Source organism: Sinocyclocheilus rhinocerous, unplaced genomic scaffold (genome assembly GCF_001515625.1).
Source record: "Sinocyclocheilus rhinocerous isolate Xijiao unplaced genomic scaffold, SAMN03320098_v1.1 scaffold2214, whole genome shotgun sequence".
Lineage (NCBI taxonomy): Eukaryota > Metazoa > Chordata > Actinopteri > Cypriniformes > Cyprinidae > Sinocyclocheilus > Sinocyclocheilus rhinocerous.
Genome location: NW_015636528.1, coordinates 179,602 through 193,709, shown reverse-complemented (window position 1 = coordinate 193,709; position 14,108 = coordinate 179,602). Strand labels below are relative to the sequence as shown.

General features: G+C 37.3%; 1 protein-coding gene across 10 annotated transcripts in view; it reads right to left on the bottom strand.

Annotated features, from left to right (window-relative positions):
• Positions 1-746: 746 nt before the first annotated feature.
• The window catches only part of LOC107747794 (drebrin-like protein B), a 26,300-nt gene continuing 12,938 nt past the window's right edge, over positions 747-14,108 (bottom strand). Inside the window, exons 7-15 of one of the 10 annotated variants that reach the window (XM_016562383.1) lie at positions 11,375-11,526; positions 10,570-10,625; positions 8,914-8,993; positions 8,350-8,464; positions 6,590-6,682; positions 4,804-4,875; positions 4,488-4,591; positions 4,035-4,110; positions 747-1,666 (exon numbers count right to left, since the gene is read on the bottom strand). In XM_016562383.1, the coding sequence (XP_016417869.1) occupies positions 1,530-1,666; positions 4,035-4,110; positions 4,488-4,591; positions 4,804-4,875; positions 6,590-6,682; positions 8,350-8,464; positions 8,914-8,993; positions 10,570-10,625; positions 11,375-11,526 (885 nt within the window). In that variant the 3' untranslated portion in view covers positions 747-1,529. Of the gene's footprint in view, positions 1,667-4,034; positions 4,111-4,487; positions 4,592-4,803; positions 4,879-6,589; positions 6,683-8,349; positions 8,465-8,913; positions 8,994-10,569; positions 10,626-11,374; positions 11,527-14,108 lie in introns of all 10 variants that reach the window. The other 9 variants (XM_016562384.1, XM_016562385.1, XM_016562386.1 and 6 more) reach the window with 9 other exon arrangements.

Below are 14,108 nucleotides of genomic sequence, written 5' to 3'. Positions count from 1 at the left end.
AAAAAAAAAAAAACTAATATAGTGAAATATCATTACCATTTAAAATAAGTACTTTCTATTTGAATATTTTAGAATGTAATTTATTCCTGATGCAAAGTTGAATATTCTGCATGGTTATTTCAGTCTTCAGTGTCACATGATCCTTCAGAAATCATGCTAATATGCTGCTCAAGAAACATTTCTCATTATTACCAATCTTGAAAACAGTTGTGCGGCTTATAATATTTTAAGAATTTTTCCAGGATTCTTTGATGAACGAAAAGTTCAATAGATCAGCATTTGAAATTGGAATAATTTCTAACTTTATAAATATGCTTACTGTCACTTTTGACCAATTTAAAGCGGCCTTGCTAAATAAAAGTATTAATTTCTTTCGAAAATCCCACGCTTTTGAACTGAAGTGTATCTGAAAACACTGTCTAGAATGGCCTCATATCAAGTTAAAATTTGCATAGGAAGAATATGAAATAACACCAAGCAACAACTTTCGTTCAGTCTTAAAATTCTTTATTCTTTTAATTTGAGTTACAACGTTGTCCAGACTCTTGAGAGGAACTACAGCACTGCTGAATGACTCGGAGATGTTTGATGTTTTCCCACACGGGCTTGTTAAAAATGAAACCTCAAACATTTCCTCAAAAACACTTCTCCCCTCACTCTCATATTGGCACAGCACTGACAGTAAAGTGGATGACTGGTAAAAATGCAAGGGTCTAAATAAACCTGACGTGACCTTTCTCTTTGAGCCTCGGCATCTAAACGCAATCCAGATCCCGCCTGTGACCCAAAGGCAAGATGATGAGAGAATGATGGCTCCCTGAAACCTAAAAATCACAGTATTAATATTCTCCACAGTTCTGAGCAGACGGGAAAAGCTGCGGCCTCAAAGTAACTTGCCACTATTCTCACTGCAAGCCTAATATCAAGAACCGTAATATTCAGCGACTGAAGCTGCTTTCTGGATTTTAAACACGGGCCGTATAGAACACAGCAAATAAACTCGTCTCGTCGATCGATTTCAGTCTGACCTCGGCAAACATCACTGCAGCAAATGTTCCTCAAGAAAGCAAGGCAGTCACACTCGGTCTTGTGGAGAAAAGAAGGCAAAAACCAAAGGCAAAACAGGACCGACTACTACAAACATCTGCACCAATGTAATGACTAGCACTGGAATGTCTTCCAAAACACTAAGAAAAGGTTCAGTCTCAAAAGGATATTTGCATGTCACAGGAATGTCACCACAGCGCTTATCCAACCATGAAGTTTCCCAGGATTCCTGCACGAACAGCAATTTTAGGTATACTCAAAATCAATTGTTTTATAAAATTATAGCTTGAAATGAAACAGAAAACCATCAATACAGTATGAAGTATTAGAGTTGAAACACCCCCAGGTCACATGATCATCACTCTTTTGGTCCGTGATTTTAGTTTTAGTCTTTTCAATCAAATATACCAGAGATTTAAATCTACGCGGGGCAAATTAATTGAGTCTGATTCTCATGAGGGAGGGGGAGATGTTGAGCTGCATTAGATAAGTTCCACGTAATTTGCCGGGAACATGCCGAAATGGCCATCCGGTCCGTATCCTCGCCACCAGCCTTCATCAATCATCTCGATGCCGGCGATGATGGCATCTGGGTCAAACGAGATCTCGGTGTCATCAGCTGAGAAGACACACGGAAAGCAGATCAGATCACAGATTAAATGAGGAAAATGACATAAAAAGCCGTCTAAAGGCCAAAGTCTACTTCTGTTTTGACACTAAAAGCTTAGCGGAATTAGAAAAATCAGGTTGTGTGCTTACAGTAGGTGTATATTATGCTGATGATCGCATTTGTGCTATGCAGACTGTGTGCATACCAGAGTTTACATGTACAAAAAGTGTAAAAAACAGGACTTAATGCTGCCTTCAATGTGTTATCGGAAATGTCCTACTTCCCCACTTCTGAAGCTGTAATTATGAGTATGTAACATTCAAGTGCTTTGTTGTCAGAAAGAATAGGAATCATGGAGGTCAGCTCATTCATTAGTTCAGCCAAAAGATATTTAGTCAATATCCAACAGGTTTTGAATAAAATGTAGCGTCCCATTCATTGATAACTATATAAACATTCATTGATAACTATATAAACATTCACTGCGCTATCTAATTTTCAATATACACAATTTGCACCAAAATATAATTTACATGTGTATGACATGAGAAAGCAATGCAGATGTTAGGCAGCCTTAAAGGGTTAGTTCACCCAAAAATGAAAATTCTGTCATTAATTACTCACCCTCGTGTCGTTCCAAACCCGTAAGACCTTCGTTCATCTTCAGAACGCAATTTAAGATATTTTTGATGGAATCTGAGAGCTGAGGTTCTACGGTTGAACCCCTGATGTCACATGGATTATTTTAACGATGTCCTTGCTACGTTTCTGGACCTTGATCGTGGTAGTACCCTTGCTGTCTATGGAGGGTCAGAAAGCTCTCGGATTTGATCAAAAATATCTTCATTTGTGTTTTGAAGATGAATGAAGGATTTACAGGTTTGGAACGACATGAGGGCGAGTAATTAATGACAGAATTTACGTTTTTGTGTGAACTATCACTTTAAAGGGTGTAATTAAAATGAAAATGACCCCATGATTTGCTTACCCTCAAGCCATCCTAGGTGTAGATGACTTTCTTCTTTCAGACGAATCCAGTCGGAGGTGTATTAAAAATGAGCTTTATAATGGCAGTGAATAGGTGTTGAGATTTTGTAGTCCAAAAAAAGTGCATAAATTCATCATAAAAAGTGCTCCACAGGGTTAATAAAGGCTTTCAGAAGCAAACTGATGCATTTGTGTAAGAATAACATCCATATTTAAAACTTCATAAACTGTAATCTCTAACTTCCGCTAACTGTCGTACGCGCGTTCACTAGAGAGTGGCGATCCAGTTCTCAACAGCCATTCACTGCCATTATAAATCTCGGAAGAACCAGGACATTTTTCAATATAACTCCAATTGTATTGGTCTGAAAGAAGAAAGTCATATACACCTGGGATGACTTGAGGGTGAGCAAATCATGGGGTAATTTTAATTTTGGGGTTTCATTTCATTTCAAAATGATCTCAAAGTCCCAGTTTTTAAAATACGACTTGAGAGGCCATTCATGTCCAATTTCTGACTAGAAAACTATTTATATTTACAATAATTCTCATACAAAAAATTCAAATAAATGAGCTGAACAAACCAGATTTGCAGCGATTAGTTAAGAAAAACCTGCAGTCTTGCAATAAACTCTCAGAATTTGAATTTTTGAGACATTAATTCTGGGGGCAGTTGTAGTCTAATGGTAGAGAGTCAAACATGTAACCTGAAGTTCATGGGTTCGATTCTCATTACCGACAGGAAATGTAGGTGGGGGAGTGAATGAACAGCACTCTCTTCTACCTTCAATACCCATGATTGAAGTAGCAGCAAAAATTGCTGCCCACTGCTCCAGGTGTGTGTTCACTACTCACTCGCTGCTGTGTGTGTGCACTTGAACGTAAAGGACAAATTCCAAGTATGGGTTACCATACTTGGCTGCATGTCACTTCACTTATACAAAACTGATTTTGTTTACGTATGTGATGCAAACATGTTAACCAATAACGTTAATGCAGCATCCAAATCCGAAAAAGAGCTGGAATATGCATTTTTTGAGTGCTTAAACACACACTGGCCTAAATCTGATTTTGATCGGGGTCTGAATACTTTCCGTACCCACTGTATGTGATGCAAACATGTTAACCAATAACGTTAATGCAGCATCCAAATCCGAAAAAGAGCTGGAATATGCATTTTTTGAGTGCTTAAACAAACACACACTGGCCTAAATCTGATTTTGATTTGATTTTCTTAAAAGCATGACTGAGAATTCATGCTATGATGATTTTAGTAATAGCAGAATTAGTACAAATGCAGATGGCAAAGCAGAAGAGATTTGTGCGAAAGGAATGTGCATCTCTATGCATATTCAGAATGCATTGTTTATCATGTATAATCAACACACACCAGCTTGGTAGTCATACAGAGCCCTGGCGCAGACACCGCGGTCATCTGTCGTCTCATACGTGTTCTGCTCCTCCACCTGACAAACATTCACAAAACATTCAAGAACCTGCACATTTAAATCAAACACGCCTCACATCCCCCGAAAGACAGCGTGACATTTAAAAAATGGATGCCTTTAACTTTAAAGACCCCATGATATGAAAAGTTTGTGGCTTTTGGTTCATGTATATTAGTTTGTGCTCCTCTGGCATATGCTAAAAGAGTGACAAAACGAGTTCCTCAAAATTGACACATTTAACATGTGCAATCTTTCACTTCTAGAAAAACAGACGAACAATAACAATGACCCAAACTGCAGTGCACAGAATACTGCCCAATCAAAAGCTCTTTAGAGATGACTGCTAACTGCTGTCATTATTCAGAACTAGTTAGTTCTGGTAGTGAGTGTCGTACCTGTGCTGGATCCTCATAGATGGCGTCTTGTTCCACTACTGCGTCATATTGTGGCTGCTTTTGCTCTACAGGCATTTCAGAATTATCAGCGACCGCTTCTACATCTGTAACATGAAAGAAAACAAGAGGAGAGAAATCATTTGCTATGGGTCCTGTAATAGCACACATTCTCCACAAGCTGGTGCTGACAATCAGTTGATTGACTGATGATGATGATGATATGACAGTGAGATGGGATAAAACAACAACACAGAGAAACAAATGACAGGTGATGATAATGTGTGTGTGTGTGTGTGTGTGTGTGTGTGAATCCCACCTTCATACTCTGGCTCGGGTTCTGGCTCTGGTTCCACATACTGAGATCTGGGTTGCTCCTCAAAACTGGGCTCTACTTAAAACACACACACACATGCGTGGAAACACACGGACACACACATGCATGGTAACAAGATTTGTATTCAGACAACCCGCAGGTGGGTAGAGTCAGAGTTTGAGAGCTGCATGACCAAAATATATCATGTTATGAGTGATTTTATATGATAGTAACTATCATATAAACACTATCATATAAACACTCAGTGATTGCACTCAAATTATTTAAAAGTAACAATTTAAAAAAGTATCAAAATAGCAATTTATTATAAATCAGAATGAATGAGTTACATTTAAAGCCAAGTAGACTATGATTTTCTAGATATACAGTACTGCAGTATAAATGTGATAGTATGCAGAAATGTTCTGTGGCATATATTATTATTGTTCAAAAGTTTTAGGTCAGTTTTTTTTCCTGAAAGAAATCAATACTTTTACTGATCAAAGATGCATTAAATTGATCAAAAGTGACAGTAAAGACTTTTAAATTGTTATGAAAAATGTTCAAATTAATGCTGTTCTTTTAACCTTTCTATTTATCAAAGCATTGATAAATTCCTCAAACACTAAGCGGCACAACTGTTTTCAACTATTATAATGATAGTAATATTTCTTAAGCATCAAATCAGCATATTAGAATGATTTCTGTAGGATCATGTGACGCTGAAGACTGAAAATTCAGCTTTACATAAAAATATATTAGAAAACAGCTATTTTAAATTCATATAGAAAACATTTTCAATTGTAATACAATTTTAGAATGACTGTTTTTATTGTATTTTTGATAAATGCAGGCTTGATCAGCGTAAGAGACTTTACTTTTAAGAGAAAAATCTTAATCTAATCCCAAACTTTTGAACAATAGTGTAGCATCAAAACGCTCGGGCCTTATTTTGAGATGATTCATTCATTAAAGAGACAGTTCACCAAAAATTTCTGTGATCATTTACTCACCCTCATGTCGTCCCAAACCTGTATGACTTTCTTTCTTCGGTGTAACACAAAAGGAGAAATTCTAAAGGAACTTCCAGCTATTGAATGAAGACTGGGGCTTTTAAGCACCAAAATAACAAAAATGCACAATAAAAGCATCATAACAATGGTCCATATGACCTGAGAAAAGTAGCGATACCCATGTCATGAACAAATGATTCTTTCAGCTGAATGGTTTGTTCACATATACATATACTCATTCAAAACACAAATGAACAGCTCACTGGAGATTAGAAATGTGATCTTAATCTTAATATTGACAATCTGTTCCTCACACTTCAGAAGTCTGTGAATTTAGCGCATAAGGATGAACTATTCCTATGATCCTTTTATGGTGTTTTTGAAGCTTGAATTCCTCAGTCCCGCATTAAATTGAAAAGAGTGGCCTGGATAGTTTTCAAAAATTCATCTTTTGCGTTCCACAGATTTTTTTATTTTTAGGTGAACTGCTCCTTTAAGTGCACAAAGCAAACACAGTGTTCACTCACACACACACACACACACACACACACACACAGCAAACAGCATCCTGGAAATCCCGTTTATTTTGAGGTGTACAGCAGAATTTGACAGCAAGCATGAGGAACGTGTGAGTGGTTAGATCTTAGTTGAGATGCATGAAAACACCACACAAAGAAGTAGAGAGTGAAAGTGTGTGTGAGCATGGAGATGGACAACACACCAGACCTTTCCAAGTGTGTGATAAGGAAGGAATGATAAGGTGCGTGTTTGTGTACCTCTGGCTTGTAAAGGTGAGGCCTGACGCACGGGAGAGCGAAATGGCTCTGGGTCACATGACTGCTTGGACAGAAAAGGGCTGTTCAACCGCCCTGAGACACAGAACAGAGAATGACAAAGAGAGAAACCCAAGCTGACAGATGGCTGACGGAGTTATACACAGCAGAACAGACCACAAACATGGTTTTAGACGGAAGAACTGCAGGCTGTTTAATGACAGTGTCGAATTTCAGATGGACGAACAGGGTTGAAATGCCCGGAGAACAACGGGAGAATGGGAAATACCACAAAACATTGAACAATCAGGAGTTAGTTACTGCATGCACAGGAAAACACCTTCTAATTCACAGACAAGGCCCTTCTTTAAACGTGTTCGAACACATTCACTACATGAAACGTGACCCACAGAGCAAAAGGGGAAGCGAAATATAGCATGCAAATAATGTGGCATTTAAATAAAACACTTCCTATAGTGTAAATTGTGCTTGTAGAGATCTCACCAGGACATCAGCATACTGCTAATTGGTTATTTATTATCCTGATGAGATATAAACCTTGATATTTATAACCACTAAATTATACTGGCAAATCATCTACATTTTCATGTGTATACTCTATAGTTTTTATATTTGTAGAGATTTATACACTACTGTTTATATGCTGTTATTCAAAAAGTGTTCAAAAGTTTGGGGTCAGTCATTTTTTAAATTTGTATTTATTTAATTATTTTTAAGAAATTAATGATTTTATTCAGCAAGGATGCATTAAATTTGATCAAAAGTGACAGTGAAGTAATGGCTGCTGAAAATTCAGCATGATAATAAATTAATTCTATTTAAAAGTGTAATAATATAATATTTCAATAACATTTTTAATTTGTAATAATATTTCAATGTATTTCAATAACATTTTACTATATTTCTGATCAAATAAATGCAGCTTTGGGGAGCATAACACACTTAATCTTACAGAGCCCAATATATATATATATATATATATATATTACTATATATTACGTTTGTTAATATATTGTTACTATATAAATAAACACTGATGTACTTTAATAAATCCACATAACGTATATTTATATAAATGTATAGTAGCAGTATATATTTATTTAATGCCATGTCAGCATCTTAGGCTATTTTCATGGCAAAAACAATTAAAAAATACAAGTATAACAAATACGATAAAAAACAGCAAACAAACAAGTTATATTACACAAGATTTTTTACATTAACATATGATAAAATTTCTAAAACTTTTTCTGGCAAAACTGTACTAAATTATATATGCATATAAAACATTGACAGCCAATCAGAATCCATCCTGCTGTAACGAGCTCGAGAATTTAAAGCGGCAGACGCGCGTGCGCTCAGAATAAACAGACGATATCGTTCGCTGGTGTGGACGCTAATATAGTTATCTTTATAGTTATCGTTCTTGGTGTGTGTAAGTTAACTGTATTTTTTGGTTATTTTTTAACCTAATCAAAATAACCCAACTGCAGTTTGTTTGAGATTAATTGGAATGCACAATGAAAAAAACATGATTTTTGAAAATGGTTAAAAACGGGGTTATCTGTTTTTCCAAATGAACTCTTCATATAAATATACATAAAACTATTATAAAATAGTACAGTATATAATAGTAAATAGTATAAATATTAAATATAACGAATATATATTGTTGTTTTTCTGTTTTGATTCGTATGGTGTGTGTATGTGTGGGACACAGAGTATGTATAGATGAACGGTACCTGGTTTTGGACTGGACTGAGTATTGTCTGTGTTAGCAGGGTTGATACCCATCTCTCTCTGTTTGAACATTTCTCTGGGATTAACGGAGCGCTGGGAGACGAGAGCCGTGGCTTCCTGTTACAAATCAACACACACAGTAGCAATCGCTACATCAAGTATCATGACTGATAACCCTGATGGCAGTACAAGGACTCTTTTCAGAATATAAGAGCTAGAGATACAAAGTAAGTGGCTATACCGAAAGAGTAAAAACAGAGCAAAACAAAAAGGCTGAATCTCAAATTCTCTCAAAGAGAGAGAGAGAGAGAGAGAGGGGGGGAAAAAAGCACAAGCCTGTTCAAGGCATTGAGGCATAATGATAAAACAGACATTCATTTGAGCCACAGCAGTTTGCCAAGTAAGGCAAGTTGAGAGAAGGGGAAGAGAAAGAAAGAAAAAAACTGAGTCAGCAGCAGAGGACACAGCCACACTGTATAAAGAAAACAGTTAGAAGGTTATAAGAAAGATGAAAGAGTCCTGTTGTCCAAGGCCAAAAGAGATGTTTGAAGCTTCCTCTCACTCACGTTGGCTTTTTCCACCGACTCTCCGCGTTTAAAGGGTTTCTGTGCTGCCTGCTTCCTCTCCTCCTCCTCCTCCTCCTCCTGATGGACATCAGCACACTTTGATTCTCACACACTTCGTTCTATTACAAAACCTAGTTAGCTGCATTTGAAGGTATCATATTTGTTTATGCTGTCTTCTTTTGGCCAAATTCTAGAGCAGAAGTGAAAGCTCAGAGGAAAAATCCACCCAAGATGGCAGACGAGAGAAATGCTGAAATGTCTGCAAAATGACTATAAATATACTTCAAACATTCGGATGGATGCACTTTTTTGGGCTTCAAAATCTTGACCACCATTCACTGCAATTATAAAGCTTTGAAGAGCCAGGACATTTTTTTATATAACTCCGATTCTATTCATCTAAAAGAAGTAAACCAGGGGGTAATTTTCATTTTTGTAAGGAATGTTATGCATAGAGTTGCTGCCAATGCTAAAGGTTTCAAATTGTTCATTTACAGTACAAAGTGTATACAAGGCAGCTGCTTATACAGTAGTCAACATTTGAAGTGGATCAAAACCTTTCATCAAAGTTGTCCTAAAACCAAAATGTGTTCTTGTCTTAAGACAACTTTGATGAACTTTTTTGATCCACTTCAAATGTTGACTACTGTTCACAAGGTTAATCTCATAAATGAGGGCTGTGTATCAAAACCTGTTGAGATGCTAAGCCACAGAGCATGCTATGAAGGTAGATTGGTAATCACAACCATGATATTGGATTAAATCAGTTGTGGCCTTTGCAGATCGGGCCCTGAGACCTGTGTGAACTGTATATGTGTGGCAGTGTGCCCTGTGCATATGGCCTAAATACAAAACCACAGACTGTCTTCATTTCACTTATTTGTGTCACAGCATCTTGCTGGGCTGTCAAGAGTTTATTTTGGAAATGTGGTTTAAAGATTATCTATGTGCCCATAGAAGTGTTAAGATGATAACTAAAGAACAGTGGGTACGGACAACCACGCTATGCTAGAAAAAGGGAAGTATTTGTTGTCGCTGTACACACATTAGCATTGGCCAGTATGACATACAATAGTAGAATTTTGCCAACCAATACAGGTTTGCTATTGTGTTTATGCCAATGTAGATTTATTTAAGTGGCTATAAGTGCACCAGACTGTTTGTGAGAGTGATCAAGAAGCATGGAGTAATCTGAAAATATAAGTTGAGGCGAGTAAGAAACCTATACATTTTCCTTTGTTCTCAGAATTACGATTATCTGCCATTAACATCCCAAAAACTAAAATGCTTTACAATTGATCAAACAGTCTCTTCCTGTCTAAATGGGTGATTTGTAGCCCAATAAACTGCAAAATGGATGAGATTTTATTTTAATGTTTAAAAGTGTTTTCAAAGGGTTAGTAATTCTAAACTGCTCCCTAAATATATCTTTGATTTGACCCGTAATTTTCTTGATATTTTACTAAATTTGCATGCACATGTTTGCAACAAAGAAAAAAATAGTTCAGTGTGTTTTTGTGCTAGTATGAATGCTTTAAACATATTGTGGCTTCTCTACAGGAACAGAACATGTCAGAACATGTCCAGAGCGGTGATATGTGGATTTAAATAACCACACAGGTGTGTGTGTGTGCGCGCGTGTGTGTGAGTCGCTCACCCATTGCTGTTTCTGCTGGCCCCGATTTTCTGCCTCCTGCTGCTGCTGGTACTTCCTATAACACAAACACATGAGGTTTAAAATTAACACTCAGCATGCGCTATCCAGTTGGCAGATGACCTTACATCAAATTGCAACATGGTTTAAATCTCATTTTAAAAATGACAGTTTGACCTTTGGTGATCTCATTGATAATCCATCCAAAAATGAAAATTCGGTCATCATTTACTCATGTCATTCTGCTGAATACAAAAGATATTTAAAAAAAATGATGGTAACCAAACAGATTCAGGTCAATGCAATTCAGATTTCGTTTCCAAAAATCAAAAAGTCTTCCACAGAACAAAGAAATTCATACAGGTTTGGAGCAACAGAATTTTAATTTTTTGGTGGACTATCCCTTTAAAGGTGGGGTAAGCGATTCTTCAAAAACGCTTTAGAAAACAGATTCGGGCGGAATAGCAAAACAAACTTGTAGCCAATCAGCAGTAAGGGGCGTGTCTACTCATGATGTGGAGGAGAGAGAGGTCAGTGCACAGGACGGACATTAGCCGAGCCGAGCGACAGAAAGAGGTGTAGACACGGTGTAACATTGGTTTTGCTTTGTTTCACAGAACTATTGTTGCCTGGGTTGCGTACGTATGTGTGGGGCGGAGTTATCAAAATAGGGGCGAGACCCTTTTGGGGTAGGGGCGTGTTTGTTTTGGTGATTTCAAATGTCAACATTGGCTACCAGAAATCGCTTACCCCACCTTTAAGGACACTCAAATGCACAAGATGTTTATTTGTTCAAATGTTACTGACCTTTGTTCATCTATCAGTGACGCCCTCTCTTTTGCTTTCTTTTCCCGAAACTCTGCTTCCTTAACCTCTCTGTTCTTCCTCTCTTTCTCTAGCCGCTGCCTCTCTTCTGCCGCCCTTCTCTTCTCCTCCTGAAGACGCTTCTCCTCATCTTTCTGCAAAAGAGACAAAAGCATTAAGCAAAACAAAGACCGACTCAATCAATCATGACAACTCAATAGTCTAGACATGGTAATGTATATGACAATGTTAATGTATTTGGTCTTGGTGCACTAGATCTGCTAAACGCTGCTGCTGCAGAGCAAGTACGGACTTGACATTGCCAATAAATACTCAGACATGCTACTGAAAGCACGTAAGATATACTGCTGCTGCTGCATGAATATGCATACATAAATTCAGTAGCAGATCTAGACAGGTGGTGCTGGGGGAGGAGGAGGGTTTCAGAGGAACTCAAATAGACGCTGCAGTACCAGATTTCAGCAAACACTGAACCAGACTATTTAAATGTTGAGCAAGCAATCTCATGGGCTGCAGAATCTGCAGAGGCCAATCTGCTTGTACCATATACTAAATTACATCATTGCCAGCAGATTGCATGTAAATGAGCCTGTGCAATTGATATTCTTGACATTGTATCTGTAAATTAATCTTGATTCTCTAGAGTCTGTAAATAAATATAATTAAACAGAATGTTAAAACAATGGTTCTCAATCGGGGGGCCAGAGCAAACTTCTAAAGGGGCCTCAAGATGACTTAATTTAAACTAGGACACATCCACCCCCTCAACAACTTTTTATTCTTTGAAGAAACAGGATTCACATGATCTAGAACAGGGATTCCCAAACTTTTCCATTCCACGACCCACCTAGACAAGTATAATCTATTTCACAACCCACCAAAATATTTGAGATAAAAAAAACAATTGACATTACTTAAAGCTTAATCTTAATTAAAAGTTTAATATGACAGAAATTAAGTATTTAAGAAAAATAACCATTTTATTTTATAGTACAACTGTAAAATTTCACTACTAATAGTCAAGTTTTAATTTCTTTGTTTACAAAGAAAAAACATGCCCATAAAAACTCTAAACACACTCCGGTGAACTGTAATCTGTACTGCGAGTGTTGTTAAACTCATCGCGGGGTTCAGTGCATAAAATGCTCTCATGATCCTTCCGTGTGTGTAGGCGAGAGCGGAGCACAACCAACACGTTTTTAGCAAAGCATAAGAAGCAAAGCATAACTATCTAAAACAGTTTAGAGATTAAAATAATTGTGAAATGGGCAAAAATAATAAACAGATGTGTCTCATTTTAAATAAACACTAAAATACGAAATTACAAATTTACTTCAGTCAGAAATTAATTTTTGCAATGGTTAAATAAATGTTCAGCAAAATCTTCAAAAGATTTTTGAACTTTGGCACATTTTTTCTCTATATAGAGATGATATGGCAAGGAAATAATACGAAATTTAGTTATGTGTAAATGTTAAAATTTTGTAGTGTTACAATTAACGCCGCGTTTGTGCCCCGCTCAACCTGTACATGAGAAATGCTTTTTACAGACCGTTTCCTTATTGGTAGGTAGCCAAATGCATATGAAGGAACGAAAACAGCGCCGAGTTCAAACAGACAATATAAATGAATGAACATACCTGAAACGGATACCTGAAAGTTTTCGTAACATTTGAATATTCCACTGTATGCAATCTCATGCAGAATACAGTGCAGTGAAGTGAGCAAGTTTCTTCTCATTAATAATGTGGACCAATGGAGCCTTTTAATAATGACGTCAGTCTGAGACCCTCACTGTTATTACAAGTCGTGCGCGCCCGTGCTTCAAAACATGCAACGCATGTTTTAAATCGCGGACTTAATTGCAAAAAAATAAAAAATGATAATTCGCACTAAGAATATTGCAATTCGTAATGTTGGTAGGCTATATAGTGCAGCCCCAGACTGAACTGTGTGAGTGTGTGTCATTGAAATTTAGCTGCAGCCAAGTGATTTTGTGCGCCCCACCTTGTCCCACTCCCACAGTTTGAAATAGAGGTCGACCGATATGGGTTTTTCACTGGCCGATGCCGATATTTAGAAATCAGGGCACCCGATAGCCAATATATGGTGCCGATTTTCTTTTTTTCCCCCATTCATCTCATAAAAGTGAGTTTGAGCAAATGATTAGTGCAGGGTACAAGATAGTAATAGTAGTAGTAGCCCAATTTTGAGTAATAATACATGGCTCAAAACTTAAGCACCTTCTCAAAAAATTTCTGAAGGATGCTTTTTGTTTATGTTTGCTGACAGACACCAGTGTTTCCCACAGACGTGCAAATTTATTCTCTGCCAGCAGGAGGCGCTTTGGGAGCTGGAGATATAGTGGATTCCCCGGTAACGGCTGTAATCAAATAAGCGCTGCTCATCATTTTAAATTTGAAACGTGAAGCGCTCATGTTTATTCAACAAAGTATAAGCCTTTTGAAAAATCTATTTGTGGCGGTCAGTTTTGATATTGTGACGAGCTGCCACAAATAACTCAATAGTACAGGAAACAATGGACACTGCTATAAGTCAAATGGCCATAGTGATAACAAAAATAAAAGATTTCACACATATTGCACTGCCTGCTGCTCATAACTGCTTAAGAGTGCGCTGGCCACGAGCGATGACATCGTGGAGGCTATTGTCGGACCCACACACACATTTCATGAGGAAAGTTAACGTGCACGTT